At 36.0% G+C, this 23,111-nt stretch overlaps 1 protein-coding gene across 5 annotated transcripts in view; it reads left to right on the forward strand.

Annotated features, from left to right (window-relative positions):
- The window catches only part of Katna1 (katanin catalytic subunit A1), a 40,847-nt gene that overhangs the window by 16,589 nt on the left and 1,147 nt on the right, over nt 1–23,111 (forward strand). For 4 of the 5 annotated variants that reach the window (XM_078018919.1, XM_013356924.3, XM_078018921.1 and 1 more), the window contains 8 exons: nt 267–317; nt 3,940–4,120; nt 12,923–13,044; nt 14,625–14,730; nt 16,145–16,303; nt 20,707–20,833; nt 21,819–21,953; nt 22,270–22,396. In XM_078018919.1, coding sequence (XP_077875045.1) covers nt 267–317; nt 3,940–4,120; nt 12,923–13,044; nt 14,625–14,730; nt 16,145–16,303; nt 20,707–20,833; nt 21,819–21,953; nt 22,270–22,396 — 1,008 coding nt within the window. The remainder of the gene's footprint in view (nt 1–266; nt 318–3,939; nt 4,121–12,922; nt 13,045–14,624; nt 14,731–16,144; nt 16,304–20,706; nt 20,834–21,818; nt 21,954–22,269; nt 22,397–23,111) is intronic. The other variant, XM_078018920.1, reaches the window with a different exon arrangement.

Consider the following 23,111-nt stretch of genomic DNA (forward strand, 5'->3'; position numbering starts at 1 on the left):
TAAATGGGCTCAGTTTCAACAGTTTCTTCTGGTATTTCCCCCCCAGTTTCCTATGACCAAGTGCCTGCAAATGAACGATTAATGAAATTGATAGTTACTGAAATGTTCTCAATAGCCAGTCATGCTTAGTTTCACTGCCTGTTTTTTTTTTTTTTGTTTGTTTGTTTGTTTTGTTTTAATGATTAGGTCTGGAAAAAGGTATAGATTATTTCCCTGAACTTTTTTTTAACCTTTATTTTACTTATTTATTTTTATGTGGTGCTGAGGATTGAACCCAGTGCCTCACACATGCTAGGCAAGTGCTCTACAATGTGCAGGTAAATGTCAGTTCTATTTCACATACAATAAATTTCCTAATTTGTATTGTGGATTTAAATGTATGAGTGTGTGATGGCTTTCTGGAAGGAAAACTGTGATTCCCAATATACAGTTGGATTGCACCCTAACCAACTGGCTTGAGAACATTGCATTTAGGGCATGGCTTAGATGGTTTTCAGTTTGAACAGTCTGTCATTATAACTTTTAAGTTTTGATTGTATTTTGTAATAATAGGTGCTGGATATTGAGTATCCACAATATTCTTGAGTACTGTGTTAGGCTGCTTCTTTTTTTTTTTTTTTTTTTTGATTTTATTATCTTTTATTGCTGAGTAATATTCCATTGTGTATACATGCAACAATTTTTAATCCTTTCATCTACTGAAGGGTATCTAGCTTGGTTCTACAGTTTAGCTGTTGTGAATTGTGCTGCTATAAACATTGATGTGGCTGTGTCCCTGAAGTATGCTGTTTTTTAAGTCCTTTGTGTATAGACCAAGGAGAGGGATAGCTGGGTCAAACGATTGTTCCATTCCCAGTTTCCCAAGGAATCTCCATACTGCTTTCCATATTGGCTGCACCAATTTGCAGTCCCACCAGCAATGTATGAGTGTGCCTTTTCGTCCACATGCTCGGTTAGGCTGCTTCTTGTGTTATTTATTTCTCACAGTTAACCTTCCAAATGAGTCATATATTCCCTATAATTCAGGAGAAAACTGAGCTACAGCAAGGTTAGGTAACTTTTCCCCAAAATCATAAAGCTAATAACTGGTGAATCTAGCATTAGAGCCCAGATATATTACATTTTATAATAATGGTTTCACAGCAGGTCCATGGGTCACACTTTGAGAATTTCCATACCAAAATATGCCTGTACTTAAGTTCAATTAATGGATATTTATTCTAGCTATTTAAGTTTCTATTAAAAGTATTAATACTGTTATTGACTCCTTATATCTTTTGAATATGTACTATCTTTTCCCTTGCTCATAAGCAATTTCATTTAAATTATATTTTCTGTTACCTTTTATAATTTTTAAAAAGTACAGTGGGCGCATTAAAGAAAAATAGGAAGATTCATAGAATTAGTGAGAAACCAGTCATTATAGCTTATTTCTTTTTTTATGCATTGTTTATTTTCTTAGTAGTAATTGTAACATCCATAATTCACAACATTGTACCTTTTAAATTTATTTATTTTGGTATGGTGATTGAAGCCAGGCACTTAACCACTGAGCCACATCCCAGCCTTTTAAAAAAATACATTATGGGCTGGGGATGTGGCTCAAGGGGTAGCGCGCTTGCCTGACGTGTGCGGCCCGGGTTCGATCCTCAGCACCACATACCAACAAAGATGTTGTGTCCGCCAAGAACTAGAAAATAAATATTAAAAATTCTCTCTCTCTCTCTCTCTCTCTCTCTCTCTCTCTCTCTCTCTCTCTCTCTCTCTCTCTCTCCCCCCTCTCTCACTCTCTCTTTTAAAAAAAATAAAAATTGGTTCTTTTTTAAAAATAAATAAATAAAAATAAATAAAAAAATATATTAGAGACAGGGTCTCACTAAATTGCTTAGGTCCTCACTAAATTGCTTAGGGCTTTGACCTTGTGATCAGGAGCTCCTGCCTCAGCCTCTGGAGGGTCTGGGATTACAGGTATGCACCACCACACCCAGTAACATTGCACCTTCTTAAGGAAAAGTTAATAGACAACCATCACTATATATTTACTATGTGCCAGGCACTGCATTAATTGCTTTACATGAATTTCTGATGAAGAAACTTAATCTTAGATACATTAAGTGATTTATTTGTCATAGGTAAGCATTGGTGATTTACAAGCAATGTCACTTTTTTAAAAAATTTTTTTGTAGTTGTAGATGGACAGAATGCCTTTGTTTTATTTGTTTATTTTTATGTAGGGCTGAAGGTCGAACCCAGTGCCTCACGTGTGTTTGACAAACACTCTGTCATTCGGCCTCGACCCTAGCCCTTATCTGCCTCTTTTTAAAGGTTGTTTGCTACTCTTCTGAGTGGATGTAACCTGCATAGTGAACCATGTGCTGATTGCTTGTTTTCCCTTTTTTCATTATTATAAATAAAGTTGCAGTGAATGTCTGAGTAAACCTTTTTTCCACTTTTTTATTTTAATTTCACAAGTAGAAATAAGAATAGATGAGTTAGCCTGTGTTTTCATTTTCTTCCTTAAACAAGCCACATACATGAACGCTTCAGTGCTTTCACTTTCCTTTACTTCTGCTCGGATATTTGATGGCTTGTTTTCTTAGCCATCTCTCAGGCTCCTCTCCCTGCCACTGCCTTAAGGTAGGCCCTCATGTCTTTTTAACATCTGTAACCTACAAACTTCTCCCTGCACTTTGCATTTTATCAGTACTTCTTTTTCAGTATTAGTCTAACCTTCTAAAACTGAACTTTTTCAGTGACTTCTTGTTGGCAGTTGGGTGAATCCACTACAAGTGTTTTAGAAGGATTAGTCTTGAACTAGTTCAGACTTTCTTCTTTTTTTTTTTTTTAAGAGAGAATTTTAATGTTTATTTTTTAGTTTTCGGCGGACACAACATCTTTGTTTGTATGTGGTGCTGAGGATCGAACCTGGGCCGCACGCATGCCAGGCGAGCGCTCTACTGCTTGAGCCACATCCCCAGCCCCTCAGACCTTCTTAAAAAACCACCTTACCTATAATACCATCTCTTAATCCACACTGTTACCTGTCAGGCTTGTCTCTTTATAGCCCTTTACATTGATTGAGTTCATTTTTATTTCTTTGCTTGTCTGCAGTTGTTCCCTCTGGTCTATCTAGTTCAAGTCTTGTGTTTACAGGCCCAGGTTGTTTTCTGTCATCATGAGGCCGCTCCTATTGCTTTGGCACTGGGTTTGTTTGACATCTGGTAGATTTGCTTAGACTTAAATATCTTCTTTTGTTTTAAATATGCTCTGAGGTATTTGAGGATAGGATCCCCTTCCTTTTTTATTTTTTGCCCCCTTTTAATGGCCCTCGTGAAATCTAGGAGCATAGTAGGAGCCTAACAAATATTTCAGGTCCAAATTCTGACACGGAAATAAAGGTGATGGATGTAAACATACATGAGTTCTGTAACTGTCCACAGCTAGTGCTTATACCAGTATTTTTAAATGGGAAAATGATTAAAACTTTATTAATTAAACATGACAATTATTTTAAATAAAATGACGCAAGTTGCATATATGCCAGTGGATAAATGTAAATTCAATATTTGTGCTATTTTCTTTTTTTGAATAAAACTCTCTTCTCTGATAATTGCTCTTTTTTCAGTTTCCAGCACTCAGCCTAATTTTTAATCATATTTTATGTATAGCAATGTCCTTTTTAAGTAGAGATGCCCATTACTTTCCCCATCATTATTTCTGTAATATAACTGGACTGCTTTTGTCTCATTAAATCACCACAGCAGCTGTATCAGATTGAAACTTCAGGTTTTAGTTTTCAACATCCTGAGATTTCTTCAGTCCTGTCTTGGTGTTCAGTTTTTGCCTTGGCTTTTTTAGTTCATGAATCTAACTTACATTCTTTGTTCATATTTGGACCAACTCTAGGAGATGATGATTTTAATGATTTTGTTTGATTAGACCCTCGCCAGGACCTAGAAAACGCCAGTCTCCTCAGTATGGTGACCCTAAACCACATGGTAACCGCCCAAATACAACTGTCAGAGTTCACCGTCCATCTGCACAAAATCTTCACAATGATAGAGGGAAAGCAGTTCGTTGTCGTGAAAAGAAAGAACAGAATAAAGGAAGAGAGGAAAAGGTAAATGTTACTGATTTTCACAAATGAAAGAGTTATTTTTTTAACCTTAAAAATGAAGACTTTTACAAAAAAGAACAAAATGAAGGCTATACATAATTTCAGTAAGTTTTAATAATCAGTTTGCCATAAAACCTTTGTCCTTCTACTTCTAGTCTGAGACTTTGCCCAGTCACCATTCAACAAATATTTTGATATTGTTTCAAACTAGCAAATAATAGTACAAAGAATTTCCATATATTTTTACCTAATTTTACCAATTATTAATTCTTTGCCCTTTTTGCTTTTCATTTATTTTCTTTGTATATATTTTCTCCTGAACCATCTGATAATGAGTTGCTGGTATAATGCCTCTTTACTCTTTTGATATTTTAGAGTGTAGTTCCTAAGTATCAGAACATTGTTTTATATAAACATAGTACAATACTAAAATCTGTAAGTATTACATTGAGACAGTGCTGTCATCTAATCTGCAGGCCTTCATGAAACTGCCAGTTATTTACAGCTCTTCCTTGTCACACTCTGGGTCAGGATCCAACATAGAACTATACATGGTTTGTTAGTTTGGTAGTATCTTTTAATATGAACATTTCCTTAGCTTTTTTTTTTTTTTTTTTTTTATAACTGACATTTTTGAAGAGTACAGGTCATTTGTTTTGTAATGTTCCTCCATTTGGGTTTATCTGATTTTCCTCATGGTTAGATTATCATACCACTGGAATGATATTGTGTTCTCTCATAAAGCACAGGATGTCTGTCCTGTTACTGGTGAGAAATTGGATCACTTGACTAAGGTGGTATCTTCTAGTTTTTTTCTGCTACATGCTTACTATTTTAACATTTGTAATAATTTCTGAGGAGACACTTGAGACTATGTAAATATCTTGCCTTCTCATCAACATTTCGTCCACTTGTTGTAGTATACTTTGATTCTTTTTTTTTTCAGAATTTTTTTAATATTTATTTTTTAGTTATTGGCGGACACAACATCTTTGTATGTGGTGCTGAGAATCGAACCCGAGCTGCACGCATGCTAGGCGAGCGCGCTACCGCTTGAGCCACATCCCCAGCCCCATACTTTGATTCTTGACTAAACTATTTCCATGCTGATTACAAAATCATGGCTTTCTAATGCCATTATTTCTCCCATGTTAGTTAATTAGCATTCTACTATAAGGAACAGCTTTGTCTTTTTTCTCTTCATTATACCTATGTGGAGTCATGGACTCTTGTTTAATAGAGAGAGCATGGATTTTATATAACATGGATTCTCGTTTTATGTAATCTGTTCCTATCATTATTATTTTAACACTGACACCTCCCCACCCCCCACAGGGGATTGAACCCAGGGCCTCACACATGGTAGCCAAGTGCTTTACCATCCCAGCCCTCTTTATTATTTTGATGCTTAAGTTGTCTAAGATTTGAGAAGGGGAGACCTTTGATACTAGATCCTATGTCTTTTGACATGTACCCTACATTCTCTGAGCACCTTATTTTTTGGCATAATGGGGTGTTCAGGCTCATCTTGTACTTTCTTTGCCTTTTTCCTGAAATTCTCATTTCTCCAAGGGAGCCTTGGGCCCTATTAGTGGGTAATATATTTAGAAATCAAGATTTTTATGCTAATGACTAGTGTTTAAGGACTTAACCTGTCTAGGAGCATATGGGAATCTAGGAACGTAATTTCTGTCACCACTATTTCCACCTGTTCTTCTCATCCCCCGCCCAAGACTGTAAATAAAGCACAGGGTGACTTATATGGCTTGCTATGCCAGAAGAACCCCTCTTTACCACCTGGGCAAGTCAGACACTGTATTGCAAAAGGTAAAGTCCTCAGTGCTGCTCCTGTCCAGTCCTTTCCAAAACATCAAATCAGCCCCTCTGCTTTAATTTCTTTCTCTGATTTTCAACCTTGCCTTATAATTCTGCATGAAAATTTCATCCAATAACCAGCAAAGTCTCACCTTTTTGTTGATAAATATATAGGTGCTAATTTCTGGGTGTCACTTACCTTTATAAATGTGGATAGTCAGTTCCTTTGAGATTCCTGTATTGAGATTATTTCTTTTTTTTTTAATATTTATTTTTTAGTTTTCGGCAGACACAACATCTTTGTTGGTATGTGGTGCTGAGGATCGAACCTGGGCCGCACGCATGCCAGGCGAGCGCTCTACTGCTTGAGCCACATCCCCAGCCCCATTGAAATTATTTCTAATGGTGTAATCCTATAGTCTTATATTCCTGCAGTTCCAGCAACAGTAGTTCTGTTTCAGTTTCTGAACAAGAAATAAGATGGAAAAGGTGGCTATTGAACCTAGTCTTATGGAGCATTATGAATACCAGGGTTGTCTTGGCCTGTCTAGTGATTGGATTCTAAACCCTGTAACTATCTGTGGTCTGTGGAGCTCATTGTCCTCTACCTTTTACATTCATATCGACTTTTATATCCTGAGATATGATATTTAACCTGAGGTAATACTATCAACAAATCCATTAGCTGGGAAAAGCTTAATATAATCTGCATGTTAAGGCAGGAATATATAGCATGGCGATGAAGAGTGTGGGTTTTGGATTTAGGTAGATCTGTGTTTAAGCTCCAGTCTGCTATTTCTGATGGTGTTACCTTAAGTTATCAGTTTTTCTAAGTTTATCTCTTCAGATATAAAATAAAATCTTTCTCTTTCTCTCTTTGATTTTTTTCTTTCCTCCATGCAGGGATTGAACTCAGTGTTTTGTGCATGCTGAGAACATGTTCTGCCACTGAGCTACACCTCCAGTCAAATATGAAATTATAATAGCACTAGTTTTTGTGAGACTAAATGAGATGACTTTCTTCTAGTACATTGGGAATACTCAATAAATGTAGCTGTTATTTCCCCAAATATTTCAGATAAAATGAGAATATACTATATTTGCTGTTGGATTAAACAGTTTTACTAATGCATGGATTTTTAAAAAGAATCTTGAGATATTTTAGGAGTTAATAACTACATTCAAAATGTTCTTTCATTTATCCAAATACCGAAGTAGAAATATTAAGATAAAAGTACCCCCCAAAAAAAGGATAGGACGAAAATAGAAAGACCCTATCTCAAAATAAAACATAAAAAAGAGCTGGAGATGCAAGTAGTAGACCTCTTGCTTGGCCAAGTCCTGGTTTCAAGCCCTATTACTTGGAGGGAAAAAAGGACAAAAGTAAGTCCCAGAGGGAGATACATGCTCATGTGTATGTGCACGCACACAGATACACATGCCGACACACACATTTATTTTTCATCAGTGAAAGTATTTATTGATGAAAAATAAATAAAGGTTAAAGTATTTTATTTTTTTTCTTTAATTTTTATTGTTGGTTGTTCAAAACATTACACAGTTCTTGACATATCATATTTCACACTTTGATTCAAGTGAGTTAAGAACTCCCATTTTTACCCCGTATACAGATTGCAGCATCACATCGGTTACACATCCACTGTTTTACATATTGCTATACTAGTGTCTGTTGTATTCTGCTGCCTTTCCTATCCTCTACTATCCCCCTTCCCTCCCCTCCCCTCCTCTCTTCTCTCTCTACCCCATCTACTGTAATTCATTTCTCCCCCTTTTTTTTTTCCCTTTCCCCTCACTTCCTCTTGTATTTAATTTTGTATAACCATGAGGGTCTCCTTCCATTTCCATACAAATTCCCTTCTTTCCTTTTCCCTCCCATCTCTCACCCCTATTTAATGTTAATCTTCTTCTCATGCTCTTCCTCCCAACTCTGTTCTTAGTTACTCTCCTTATATCAAAGAAAACATTTGGCATTTGTTTTTTAGGGATTGGCTAGGTTCACTTAGCATAATTTGTTCTAATGCCATCCATTTCCCTCCAAATTCTATGATTTTGTCATTTTTTAATGCAGAGTAATACTCCATTGTGTATAACTGCCACATTTTTTTTATCCATTCGTCTATTGAAGGGCATCTAGGTTGCTTCCACAGTCTTGCTATTGTGAATTGTGCTGCTATGAACATCGATGTAGCAGTGTCCCTGTAGCATGCTCTTTTTAGGTCTTTAGGGAACAGACTGAGAAGGGGAATAGCTGGGTCAAATGGTGGTTCCATTCCCAGCTTTCCAAGAAATCTCCATACTGCTTTCCAAATTGGCTGCACCAATTTGCAGTCCCACCAACAATGTACAAGAGTACCCTTTTCCCCACATCCTCGCCAGCACTTGTTGTTTGACTTCATAATGGCTGCCAATCTTACTGGAGTGAGATGGTATCTTAGGGTGGTTTTGATTTGCATTTCTCTGACTGCTAGAGATGGTGAACATTTTTTCATGTATTTGTTGATTGATTGTATGTCCTCCTCTGAGAAGTGTCTGTTCAGGTCCTTGGCCCATTTTTTGATTGGGTTATTCGTTTTCTTATTTAATTTTTTGAGTTCTTTGTATACTCTGGATATTAGGGCTCTATCTGAAGTGTGAGGAGTAAAGATTTGTTCCCAGGATGTAGGTTCCCTATTTACCTCTCTTATTGTTTCTTTTGCTGAGAAAAAACTTTTTAGTTTGAGTAAGTCCCATTTGTTGATTCTAGTTATTAACTCTTGTGCTATGGGTGTCCTATTGAGGAATTTGGAGCCCGACCCCACAGTATGTAGATCGTAGCCAACTTTTTCTTGTATCAGATGCCGTATCTCTGATTTGATATCAAGCTCCTTGATCCATTTTGAGTTAACTTTTGTGCATGGCGAGAGAAAGGGATTCAGTTTCATTTTGTTGCATATGGATTTCCAGTTTTCCCAGCACAATTTGTTGAAGATGCTATCCTTCCTCCATGCTTTTAGCCCCTTTATCAAATATAAAATAGTTGTAATTTTGTGGATTGGAGGTTAAAGTATTTTAACCTTCAGTTTATATACTTTTTTGACCACCCATTAATTCTTTATTAAGGAGCAGAGAAGGAGAAGAATGTATAGAAAGTAAACATAAATCAGCAGCAGTATGAGAAATTCTTATCTGTCTTTGCTGAGTATAGGCATTGCTATATATTTTCTAAACTACTTCTCTAGTGTTCTATTAGTTGTTGAGAGATGGGGTATTAAAATTTCCAATTATAATTATGGATTTGTCTTTCTTTCAGTTCTATCAGTTTTGCCCATGAATTTTTCAGCTCTTGTGTTTGGATTGCTCTGTCTTCAATATATAATGTCCTTTTTATATTTTATCATTATATAATTTTTTCATTATATCATATTATGTCCCTTCCGTCTCTGTTAATTTTCTTGGTTGTGAAGTTTGTTTGATATTAAAAAATAGTCATGACTGCTTTCATTTGATTAGTGTTTCCCTGATACCTATTTTTTCCTTCCTCTGCCTCCACCTTGCTTATATAATTATATTAGAATAAGTGTCGTCTGGTGTTACCTTAATAAGTTATCATATGGTGAGATTATAGCATATGGTGAGATCATGTTTTAAAATCTATTATTCCAGTCTCTGTCTTTTTATTGATGTGTTTAGATCACTTTCATTAATGTAATTGTTACACTAGGGCTTAAATCTGTCGTTTTTATTTTTGTTTGCTGGATATTCTGAGATTGTTTTTCCCCCTGTATTCTTTTTTTCCAGCATTCTCTGGATTACTTGAAAATAACTTAGAATTTTATTTTGATTCATCTAGAGTGTTTTTAGCCTATATCTGTATAGCATTTTTAGTGGATGCTCAAGATATTTCATGTATATATTTCATGTATATGTGTGTGAGTATATATGGAATGTGTAGTGGTTTACCATTGTTGTCATGAGTTGAATGAAATGTAGAAATCCTACCTCTGTATTCCATTTCTCTTTCTATTTACAATTATTCCCTCTCCGTACATTTAGAACCACTTCAGGCAGTATTATCATTTTTGCTTCAACTCTCACAGAATTTAGAAAACTGAAAATAGCAAAATGTGCCTGTTATGCTTCTTATATTCTTGCTTATAATGTTTTCCTCCTTTCTGACTATCAGGCTTCCTTGATATATTTTTCCTTTCTGTTTAGAGAACTTAGTCATATTTCTTTTAGTTTTGGTCTCTTTGTTTCATCTGAAAGTATTTTGATGTACTCTTTCTTTCTGAAGGATATAAGTTATATTGCTGATAGATTCTGAGCTGACAGTATTTATTTATACTTGTAAAATATTATACTACTTCATTCTTGCCTCCTTGGTTTCTAAGAAATGTGCTTTCATTGGAATAGTTTTTCTGTATAGGTAAGGTGTTGATTTTTCTTTTACTGCTTTCAGTTTTTTCTTTGATTAGTTTTCCAAAGTTTAATTATAGGGTATGTTGGCATGGATTTCTTTTGGATTTCTCAGGCTTTCTGCATTTGTCTCGTTGTTTCAAATGTGTTCCTATTTATTTACTGAAGCACTTAATAAGCTTTAAAATCTGTCAGGAAACTCTTTTTTAAAAAATATTTTTTTAGTTGTAGATGAACGCACAGTATATTTATTTTTATGTGGTGCTGAGGATCGAACCCAGTGCCTCACATATGCTAGGCCAGCACTTTACCACTGAACTACAGCCTCAGCCCCTGTCAGAAAACATGTGTGTCATTTTGGTGTTGGCAACTGTTGTCTTTTTTTTCCCCCCATTAGTTTGAAATCTTCATGGTTCTTGGTAAGAGTGATTTTTCTATTAAAACCTGGCCATTTGCATATTATTATGAGACTCTAGACAGAATTTAAACCTGTTTTGCTGTATAACACTGGTCTCAGAGGAACAGTAGGGGTACCAGTGCTGCTAGGAGGAAGCAGAAGTCCAGATTCCCTGGCAGGCGTCTTTTGACCCTGAGTTAGGAGCAAGGTTCTTACTGTTGCTGAGCTGTTAGAAATCCTCCGCATGACTTCCAGTGACACTGTGGTTGGGTGATCTCACTGTGATTCTCCTTATGTCCTCCTCTGATACTTACCCAGTGCCTCACTTACTGCCATGTAGTGGAGGTTCCTTTCTGGTCTCAACTGACTGGTGGTGATAGATGGGGGATGTTGTTACTGGTTGGTGTGCATGAAAGGTCCAGCTTCTTACTTGGCCTCTGTTGCCATCCAGTGGGGGTTTGAAGTACTTCATTATAAGTTTCCAAGAGAGAGTCTTAGTTTCTCCACTTTGCTGGCCTGAGTGGTACAGGGCCACAGCTGTTCTGTGGAAAAAGGTTATTGTCTAAAGCTCCTGACTTGCTTCTTTGGTTACAGAAATCAGACTTCTGTCCATATTGGTGTTTTCAGGTTGCTGCTTCTCAACTCCAAGTCTAGATGTATGAAAGAAAAAGAAATCCCAAGGAACTCATACCATGTCCAAGTTCCCTGGCTGGTCTGCTGCATTCTCCCAACCTTTGAATGATCTTATGTTTATTATATATATAATGCCCAAGGGGTTAGGTTCTGCCCAGTGGAAGGAATAGTGAGAAGTACATCTGCTCCATTTTCTGGAAATGAGAATCCAGCTCCCCCACCCCCCATCCCTGACTTGGGAGTCAACACAGAGCCTCATGCATGCCAGGCACACACTCTACCACAGAGATACATCCTGAGGTCCCCCCCAAATAGCTGTCATTTGTGTCATTTCAGGGGAAGGGGTGTACCAGGGATAGAACACAGGGGGATTCAACCACTGAGCCATATCCCCAGCCTGATTCTACATTTTAATTAGAGACAGGGTCTCACTGAGTTGCTTAGTGCCTCACTTTTGCTAAGGCTGGCTTTGAACTTTCAATCCTCCTGCCTCAGACTCTGGAGTTGCTGGGATTACAGGTATTGGCCACATGCCTGGCTACTTTTTTTTTTTTTTTTTAAACCTGATCTCCCTGTGTTGCTGAGGCTGGTCTGGAACTCCTGGGTGCAATCAATCTTCCCATCTCAACTGGCACTACAGACACACACTACTGTACCTAGCTTTCATCTTCAGCTTTAATTTGAGACAGAAAGAGTCCAGGTTCTTTTTAATCCTTCTACTGTCCAGGTTCTTTTTAATCCTTCTACTTTTTTTTTTTTCTCATCTCCTACTGATTAGGATTTTCACTTAGAGCAAATTATTGAACTATTGTGTACTTAAAGGAGATCACACTAGTTCAACTAATGAAATAAAATAACATGAAAGCATGTGATGGCACATGCTTGTAATCCCAGGTCCTTCGGAGGCTGAGACAGGAGGATCACAAGATGGAGGCTAGCAACAGCAATTTATGATGAAGACACTTTCTTTTTTTTAAAGAGAGAAAGAGAGAGAGAATCTTTTTTGTAGATGGACACAGCACAATGCCTTTATTTTTATGTGCTGCTGAGAATCGAACTCGGGTCCTGCCCGTGCTTAGCGAGAGCTCTACCCCTGAGCCACAATCCCAGCCCCTGAAGACACTTTCTCAAAGTAAAAAAAATACAAATGTCTGGGGATGTAGCTTAGTTCAAATTTATTGTGCTTTGTCAGCACAGTATGGGAGAAAAGGAAGAGAACCAGAAAGTACCTTCTAGCTGGGCACAGTAGCACATACCTATAATCCAAACTGCTCAAGCAGCAGAGGCAGAAGGATCACAAGTTTAAAGCCAGCCTCAGCAACTTAGCAAGGGCCTGAGCAACTAAGTTAGACTCTTTCTCAAAATAATAAATAACAAAAAAGGGCTGGGTATATAGTTCATTAGTGAAGTGCCCCCTGGTTCAATCCCCAGTACTAAAAAAGAAACAAGAAAGAATATCATTTGAATTCGAATTCCACCTTTGTTTCTGACTCACAGAAACAAATCTTTCAATAAAAAGCTTTTTTCTTTTTCTCTTGTTGTAGAACAAGTCACCTGCTGCTGTTACAGAACCAGAGACAAATAAATTTGATAGTACTGGATATGATAAGGACTTAGTAGAAGCTTTGGAAAGAGACATAATTTCTCAGAACCCCAATGTTCGATGGTAAGTCACATCTCACAATAAGATAATTAGGTGCTATTAAAAAAGAACAAAGAAAAATTAAGACCATTAGGTGCTAATGATGCTTTTTGATGGAGCAAAGGTGATCATGTAATAAGGACCTGTTCTTGTTCTATAGGACAGAACCAGAGTAGATACAGTATAAGTCGGACACTTAATAAAGCACTTCACTTGGACCCATGTTGTACCAATTTGTTTAAGATTTTTTAAATTAATAATTATGTATAAAATGAGAATAAGATCATAGAAATTTCATCTTCTTTGGGGACATCCTCTAGTGATTTTTATGTATGTATCTTGCTTACCTAGAGCATTTGATAAGTGTTGCTTTTGTGTCCTTTTACTCAAACAGTAGTTATCACTTTATTAGTATTATTTCTAATCAAAAATCTATAATCTATCACAATGCATACTTAAAGCCCATTTTCAAAACAACAAAGCTAGGCATATTCTGTTATATATTTCCCTTTAAAACCTTAATGATTATTAGGTATGGTTTTGTGTACTACTTAAAATTTTTTGGTATTTGATATTTATACAGTCAAAATTCATTTTCATAATAAAATTGATATGTGTATCAGTAGTAGTGGTAGGGGTTCTTCATAGTAATTTTTATGATACTCTTTAACTGTGGATTCTACCTTTTAATGGAGTTGGAGGTAAAGCAACAGTATTATAGCCTATCTCTGCTTTATGCCCCTTTTATTCTTTATATTGTTGTTTAATGAGTTCATTGTTTCTAAATCAGGGTGGGAGGATTATGTTTCTAAATCAGGGTGGGAGGGTTATGTTTCTAAATCTGGGTGGGAGGGTTGTGGAGTGAGCATCATAAAAGCAGGATTTTAAAATGATACAGCATGATAATACAGGTTGAACATCCCTAATCTGAAAATAAAAAATCTGAAATAATCCAGAACCTTTTGAGCATAGATATGACCCTCAAAATGTTTTGAATTTTGGCCTGGCTCCTTGGTGCATGCCTGTAATCCCCACAGCTCAGGAGGCTGAGGGAGGAAGATTGAGAGATAGTTTAAAGCCAGCCTCAGCAAAAGCGAGGCACCAAGCAACTCAGTGAGACCCTCTCTCTAAATAAAAAATACAAAATCAGGGCATGGATGTGAGTCGGCGGTTGAGTATCCCTGAGTTCAATACCTGGTACCAAAAAACAACAACAAAAAAACCCCAGGGTATTAGATTTTGGAGCATTTCAGAGTTTGCAGATAGGATGCTCAACTGTTAGTCTATGGAAATATTCCAAAATCTGAAACATTTCTGGTCCCAAGAATTTCAGATGAGACACAACTCAAATGTTTACTTAAGAGGCTTATAGGCCAGCATTCTAAAAAGGCCAGCTGAAAACCTTTTCTGCCAAGAATCAAAGATAATTTTATGTACACTGATTGGCATGGTGGGCCTCATCACAATGTATTATTTCACTAATGCCCAGAGAGAATCTTAACATTGTGTCAGCAGTATAAAGTTGTGTGCTGTCAGTGGTTCTCAAGATTTAATACATAGAATTAAATATATAATCTAAGGAATTGTTGATGAATATCTTTCAGGGATGATATTGCTGATTTAGTAGAGGCTAAAAAGTTGCTGAAAGAAGCTGTGGTGTTACCAATGTGGATGCCAGAATTCTTTAAAGGCATTAGAAGACCATGGAAAGTAAGTTTATTATTTGTATGGCATCATCAAAGTAAATGGCAGTGCATTGCTGTAGAGAGTCACTATTTATGCACTCTATGGAAAATGGAGACAGAAAGTGGAGTAAAGAAATTTTTAGATTAAAAAGTATGTATTCTGTTATTCAAAATTGTGTTTAAACCAAAACCTATTGCAAGATTTCTAGAGTAAGCTGGGCATGGTGGTACATGGTCTGTAATCACAGTCATTTGGGAAGCTAAGGCAGGAACATCACAAATAAAAAACAGCCTTACCAATTTAGCAAGGCCCTAAGCAACTTAGCTTGACCCTGTCTCAAAATTTAAAAAAAAAAGGGGGGGCTGGGGATATGACTTCATACTTAAGTACCCCTGGGTTCAATTCCTAGTAGCACCAAAAAAAAAAAAAAAAAAAAATGGTTCCTAGAGTAAGAAACAGGTATTATTTCAGAAACTATATACATGGCAAATTTAGGATGGTCTTATATTTGCAAATATGGCCTAGTCAGCTAATACAAAATACTCCCATTTCATTTGTCATATTGCATAACAATATTAAGAAATTGAGAAATATCTTTTGAGCACTTTCAAAGTTATGGGCCGATATAAAAAAGAAACTGTCAAGAAACTCTTAAGGCTGGGCGCCGTGGCACATGCCTATAATCCCAGTGGCTCAGAAGGCTGAGGCAGGAGGATCTCGAGTTCAAAGCCAGCCTTAGCAAAAGCGAGGTGCTAAGCAACTCAGTGAGACCCTGTCTCTAAATAGAATACAAAATAGGGCTGGAGGTGTGGCTCAGTGGTCGAGTGCCCCTGAGTTCAATCCCTGGAACCAAAAAAAAAGAAGTCTTAGATTTTTAAAATATGCTAGTTGGTAATATCACTATTATTTTTAAAAGTCCTTTAAATGTTAAGTGACAAACAAGATGCAAAATTCATATTATACATATTTTAGTTATGTTATGTATGTTGTAATTATACGTATATTCAAGTAAACTGTGCAAAAAGAATAACCTAATGTGTCTGAGTAATTAGACTAGGAAATATGCCCAGATGTTGTTATAAACTATTTTTCCTTATCTCTGAGTCCAAGTGTTTAATAATGTGGTTACTTTTTTTTTTTTTTTTTTTTGGTAATGGATAAAGTAAGTCTAAGGTAAAATATCCTATTTATTTTTGTGTTTGTCCCTTTATTTTAACATATAAATTGGTTGAAATTTGATACTTAGTAATGAATTATTGTGAATTGATTTACACCTCTAGTCCCAGCTACAAGGGGCACTGAACCAGGATTGCTTGAGCCCAGGAGTTTGAGACCAACTCTTGGCAACAGAGGGATAACCCATCTCAGAAACAAAGCAATAAAAGAAAAAGAACAAAGCCAGATAAATCCTTTGCTTATGCTATAATCTTTCCAACAGGGAGTATTGATGGTTGGCCCACCTGGCACAGGAAAGACTCTTCTTGCTAAAGCAGTAGCTACAGAGTGCAAGACAACATTCTTCAATGTCTCTTCATCAACTCTGACTTCCAAATACAGAGGAGAGTCTGAGAAGCTTGTTCGTCTTCTGTTTGAAATGGTAAATGAGACAGCTCCAATAATGATTCACTCTTTACCTCTAAAAGGAGAGGAAGTGAGTTGTAACTGTCTCTAGTGTGTAGATTAAGTAGGCAGGATGACATTCTGTTCAGTCATCATCTTGTGGGTATCATCCTTTACAAACATGAGTACCTTGAGTTTCATTTTGTCTGCTTTCTCCAGAACTAGAACCACATCTGTTAATTTATGGGCTTGCTCACATTATGCGATCAACATTACTGATCTGCTATAGGAGTCTGAAATTTTTTAAATCAGTAGGCTTAGTTATGATATGATAAATGTCATATCATATGATATGACAAAAGGTGAGAATCTTAAGCTATAGAATTTAAATCACCTCTAGTCTATTAACTATACCAAATACCTTGAATTTAATGACCCAATCTTTGGATAAAGTACTTTTCTTATTATTCTGAGTTGCTTTTTCTTTATTCCACCCTGACAAATGTGAGTGCCAGTAGTGAAATATAAGTTGACAAGTTCTTTTAGTGTTTAGATGAATCCAGCAGCTTTTTATACTTCAGACTTGTTAAGCTTCATTGATTACTTCAGTCTTACTTATATATTATGTATTAGGACAGAGTTATATTATTGTATAGATAGTGACAAAGACATGAATTCTTAATCATAGTGGACAAAACATGAGGTGGCCTTACTAATATATCAAATCTTCCTTCCTAAGCTCCAAAGTGAACAAGCAAACTAAAGTGTTCACAATTTTAGTTTACCCATTTTTTGAAAAGTTTTCTTTTAATTTTCATTTGCTTTCTCCTTCCTCTTGGACAATTCAGAAGCCAGCAGGCAAATTAATGGCTTATTAATAGTCCATAGCACAACAGGTATCTAATTGAAATCTCTTCAATCATTTTGAAAAAATTGCTTGTGCATTGCTTGAAGAAAAAAAGTATATTGCTAATATTCTGGAATAACTTGGTCTTTTTGAAAAAAAAAAGTTAATTAAATAGAATGAAATGTGGAGTCTTCATAATCAGGTGGCCTGGGTTCAAATTCCTGCCCTTTTCTGATCCTTGGTTGTTTTATCTATAAGATGATATTAACATAAAACCTACCTCTGTAATGTTAGGATAAAACCTGTTAATGAATATAAATTACTTAATTAAAAGCCTGATTCATAAGGGCTCAATATAAATCATTGTTACTGTTTAAGATTATTTGGTATAGTTTCTAATATAAGATTTTATATTAAAGAAAACTATTTTCTGTCAGGTTTGGCACACACACCTGTAATCCCAGTGTATAGGAGGCTGAGGCAAGAGGAATGCAAGTTCAAGGCCAGCCTCAGCAACTTAGCAAGACCCTGTCTCAAAATAAAAAATTTTGAAAAGGACTGGGTATGAAATAAAGCTATTTTCTTCTGTGGGAGTATGCTCTTACTAAGTGTTAATTTGCTTTTTCTTGAACTCAGGGTCTTGTGCATGCTAATAAGCATGGGCTGTACTTCCAGCCCTATGTTTTTTATTTATTTTTTTAATAAGAAAAAGTTTATTTCCTTTTTAAAAATTTTATTTACTTTTAAAATTTGTTCTCTTTAGATAGACATTAGAGTGTATTTTGACATTATAAGTACATGGAGTATAATTTATTCTAATTAGGATCCCATTGTGTTGTACAGGATGTAGAGTTTCACTGGTGGCCCTACATAATTTTTTATAGTGAGATTTAGAAGGCATTATCAAAAAACATTATTTTTTACTGGCTTCCCTGGACTTGCTTGGGAAAATCTTAACCATTGTTAAATAAGTTTCCTCGAATATGGAATGTGTTGTTGAGTTGCCCACTTGATCACTGGCTCAGTCACAAACCAGTGCCTACAGTTTGGAGCTTCTGCCCTGGTTAGGGGTCATTTGCTGACACCAGATTTTTTTTCTTTCCCTGTTATCATGGCCTCATTTTCTCAAGGAGTAAATAAAACTAAACTTCCTTTATCTTGGTTTTGACTTGCTACAGATGAGACCTCTGTTAATGTGTCCTCCCCAGAAAATGTTAAGCAACTCTCAAAGCCTGTATTTTAAATAAGACTGCTTAAATTTGGTGAAAATGCCAGATTTCAAATACACACAAAAGTAATTGTATAATTTTTGTAGTGTTGTCAAGAACTTTTATATTCAGTTGTCAGAAACTCAATTAGATGATTTAAATAAGAATAATATATAGAATCATGTAACTGGTAATTTTCAAAAATTACTTTTAGATTATTAGACTAACAAGAGCCACCAAATCTGATAATTCTTATGAATCTTTTTCTTAGATCTTGAGACCTCTGAGTTGGCTTTCACTTTAGTCAGTCCCAATGATGTAATTAAAATAGCCATCAGAAGCTTACACCTTCTTCTTAATGTCCTTATGATAGTCCCAGAGAAATAACTTATTTCCAGTTATTCAGGCAAAAGTGCCATGATAAATATTTGGACTGTTTTGAATCATGTGTCCAGGCCTGAAACTATTATCTTTGGTCAGAGAATTAAAGTGATCTGATTGGCTATGCCTGAATCATTCTCAGAAGCCTCTTTAGAAGTAGTGGCATATGAAACAGCAATGTTCTCCAAATGGAAGGGAGACTCCTTTTAGTGCTGTGCAGGCAGAATATTTGAAAATATCTCTACAGCACTTTCACAGGTCAACCAAAACCAACGTGGCGGGCACATAGCCTCTGCTTGAAGTCAGACCCTTCTGCATACCCTTAGTAATTGAGATTCAGTAAACTGATTCTTCTTATAACTTCTGCTTGGTGTGGCAGTAAATGGGTTGAAATTTAATTTTTGTTAATGTATGTTTTGTTGGTAGATGGTTCCTATCTATAATCTTGTGAATTTTGGGGGGTACTTTAATGAGGAAAAGTTCATTCTCCCTCCACTTCTCAAAAAGAAACACAAAGGTTCTATACATAGTACTGAAAGCTCAAATAATGACTTTGTTAAAAATGAAATTAAACCTTTGTAGGGAATTAAAGACTTAGAATTTCAAATATCTAATTAGAAAATACAGTGGAATTTAAATATTTGGGTTTTGCAAATGAACAAACTAAAACAAAATCCATGCTTTGGAGCAAGTATATTCAACATGATTAGTTGCCTCTTAGAGAATACTAAATCATAGCTTCACGGTTCAGAGAATTGATAGACTCAGGATGATTGCATGTTCAAGTTTGTAATGTCCACAGGTCAGTCCACTGGGTACTATTTTTAGAGAAAACTTTTTTTTTAATATTTATTTTTTAGTTGTAGTTGGACACAATACCTTTTTTTTTTTTTTATTTACTTATTTTTACGTGGTGCTGAGGATTGAACCCAGGGCCTTGCACATATGAGGCGAGTGCTTTACCACTGAGCCACAGTCCCAACCTAGAGAAAACTTTAAAATGCTATTTTGTTCATCCAAATTGTTTTCTAGAAACTTTGGTCATCATTTTAGGTTCAAATATTCTTGTGCAATGATTATATTAATTTGAGCATTTGGTTTGAATAATGATTAATCATAAACTGTAACAAATTGTAATAAATTACATCTTCAGTCTCTAAGTTTTAGATACCATTGAGTCATAGCTTAATACTTGACTAAGACCTATTTAGTGGATCAAGATTAATCTTCCCTGTTATTTTGAGGAAGAAATGTGTACTAATCAGCAATAAAAAGCAATATAGTACTGTACATCCTACAACATACATGAACCTTGAAAACATGATGCTAAGTGAAAAAAGACATGAAAGTCCATATATTATATCATTCCATTTATACTGAAATATGCAAAATAACTATTATTCTACTTAACATCTGAAGAGATTAAGATAAGGTAGGCATGGTGGTACACCTCTGTAATCCAGCTATTTGGAAGGCTGAGGCAGAAGAACCAGAAGTTCAAGGACACCCTGGGCAATTTAGCAAGACTTTCTCAAAATAATTTTTTTTTTTTTTTTTTGTACCAGGGATTCAAGTCAGGGGTACTCGGCCACTGAGACAAGGGTCAGCTTAAAAAGGGTCAGTTTAACTAGCATTTCTTAGAGGAACTCTAATAAATGATTTTATTTAAAGTAGTAGTTCTCCATAACCAAATTTTTCAATAATTTTAGAGCACCAATGTCTGTAACATGTTTCCCCATGATACTTACTCATACTGTTGTAGTGTATGGTATAATCCTGTATGCCACTCAAACATATGTAACCAATTGTATTATTGTCATATTTAAATATGTAAGTCTGCACATGTTTGTCTATTTTAGTTGTTTTGATTCTATCTTCTTCCCCCAATATTAGGGCAAGAGGAAAAAGTACATAGTATGGCAGTCTCTTCAGACATTTTCTAATTGCTAACCTGTCGATTATTTTTAAGTGAAATAAAAACTTGTCACATGGTTTCTTCTTTAGGCTCGATTTTATTCTCCAGCCACCATATTTATTGATGAGATAGATTCCATTTGTAGTCGAAGAGGGACTTCTGAAGAGCATGAAGCAAGCAGAAGGGTGAAAGCAGAGCTGCTGGTTCAAATGGATGGTAGATATATGTTTTTGCATGAATTAACTCAAGATGGGAGGATACCAGTTGTCTCCAGCTCCAGTGGATCTGGCTCTACCCATAGTGCTAACTTTTTAATCACAGTGCATAATATTTTTGGTAGGGGGCAGGGCAATACCAGGGATTGAACCCAGGGGCAATTAACCACTTAGCCACATGCCCAGCCCTTTTTTAATTTTATTAGAGACAGGGTCTTCATGAGTTGCTTAGGGTCTTGCTAAGTTGCTAAGGCTACAACTCACAATCTTCCTGCCTCAGCCTCCAAGTCACTGGGATTACAGGCATGTGCCACTGCACCCAGCCAGGGTGCATCTCTTTTTAACTGGTGTTCCTAATGCCAGGTGGACCCTCGGGGGCTGGTAAATACTGCCTAGAGATTGATAGCAATACATTTGATACAGTGGCAGTGGTGACTTGTCAAAAATAACAGCCACTGCCAGGAGTGGTGGCACACTCCAGTGACTGGAGAGGCTGAGGCAGGAGGCCTAGGCTGGGCAATTCATAAGACCCTGTCTTTAAAAGGGAGTGGAGCTGGGAACATGGTTCACTGATACAGTGTCACTTGGTTTTATCCCAATTACCAAAAAATAAGGAAGGAAAAATAATGGCCATCTACAAGATACCCTTTTAGAATATATGCTAATGTCTTATTCTTGACCATGAAATTGAAATGGAAATAAGTATAGATAAATTGGCCTTAGGGTATATATGATTTTGAGAAAGTTTCTAATTGATAGGTAATTGAACTGAGCTAATCTTTTGATTATAATCTATTCCAAGTTATATTTTTGCATACTTTTACAAAAACTTATTTTCCTTGGATTATATAGTCACCTGCTTACCAGTCAGCTTTGTGAAACCATACTACCTTGTATTATGCTAAATATGATAATCCTTAAATAGCTTAACTTTATTTCATAGTCTAACTTAGTGTCCTTTTATTCTCTCCTGACCCTTCTATTAGGTGTTGGAGGTGCTTCTGAAAATGATGACCCTTCCAAAATGGTTATGGTTCTAGCAGCTACTAATTTTCCCTGGGATATAGATGAGGCTTTAAGACGACGTCTTGAAAAACGAATCTATATTCCTTTACCATCAGGTATCATCCTTTAAATCTTGTCTCAAAGCTCCTGTTGAACACTCCAGTAGTTTGTTAGGGTTCCCCCCTCCCAATTTAGAATATGGTATTAACAAAGAGATAAATGTATACTATCTTTCCTTACATTACCAGTTTGGCTACTTTTAGAACCTAGAAGTGTTGATAACTTAGGAAAGCAAAAATTCAGGAGGAACAGCTTTTGAAATTTCAAGCAAAAGAGCCCTAAGAATTAGAAAGCAAATCAAAGTAGTCTTGAGAAAAAAATAATACACTGTGTTTATGTTGAAGGCTTACATTTTAAAACTTCTACCATTAGCAAAAGGCAGGGAGGAACTATTACGAATAAGTCTGCGTGAGCTGGAATTGGCTGATGATGTTAACCTTGCAAGCATAGCAGAAAACATGGAAGGTTATTCAGGTGCAGACATTACCAACGTGTGCAGGTATGTATTATTTTGGAAGCAAAAATTTCTGTGATTATAAAAGTTACTATACAGTGTTAAGATAGATGAGGAATAAAGACCCAGATTGTAGTCTACATAGATTAGGGTTGTAAGTTTTTTTTTTTCCCATCTGAGCTGGGGAGCCCCCATAATTTTTTAAGAAATATTTTTAGTTGTAGATGGACATATAAATAAATAAAAAACCTTTATTTTATTTATTATGTGGTGTGGCGGACCAAACCCTGTGCCTCATGGGTGCTAGGCAAGTGTTCTTAACACTGAGCTACAACCACAGCCAGAGTCATAAATTTTAAGTTAATGTTAGCAGGTGTTAAGATATTTGGGTATCTTGTATATCAGTGAAGAGTCCATCACTATTTTGAACAAGTTCAAGAAGTTAGTGTTAGAACAATTTGGGTTAAATAGGAACTGAGTAATTGTCTTGGATATTAAGTTTATTGGTGTATTCCTTCACTGTATTGTTATAGGAGAAATGATGTGAAATACATTAAGTTGGCATGTCCATGAAGTGCAGTTAATAGTCTAATTTTCAGTGAATATATCCTAAATGTGATGGTGGGAACAGTAGTAAGAAAAATAAAAAAAAAAGACTAATCCAGGTGATGTGGCTACATTTTATCCTGAATTTTAGCTCAGATGCTTCTTTTGTGGGGGCCACATACCAAGAATTGAACTCGGGCACTCAACTACTGAG

Source organism: Ictidomys tridecemlineatus, chromosome 8, assembly GCF_052094955.1.
Source record: "Ictidomys tridecemlineatus isolate mIctTri1 chromosome 8, mIctTri1.hap1, whole genome shotgun sequence".
Lineage (NCBI taxonomy): Eukaryota > Metazoa > Chordata > Mammalia > Rodentia > Sciuridae > Ictidomys > Ictidomys tridecemlineatus.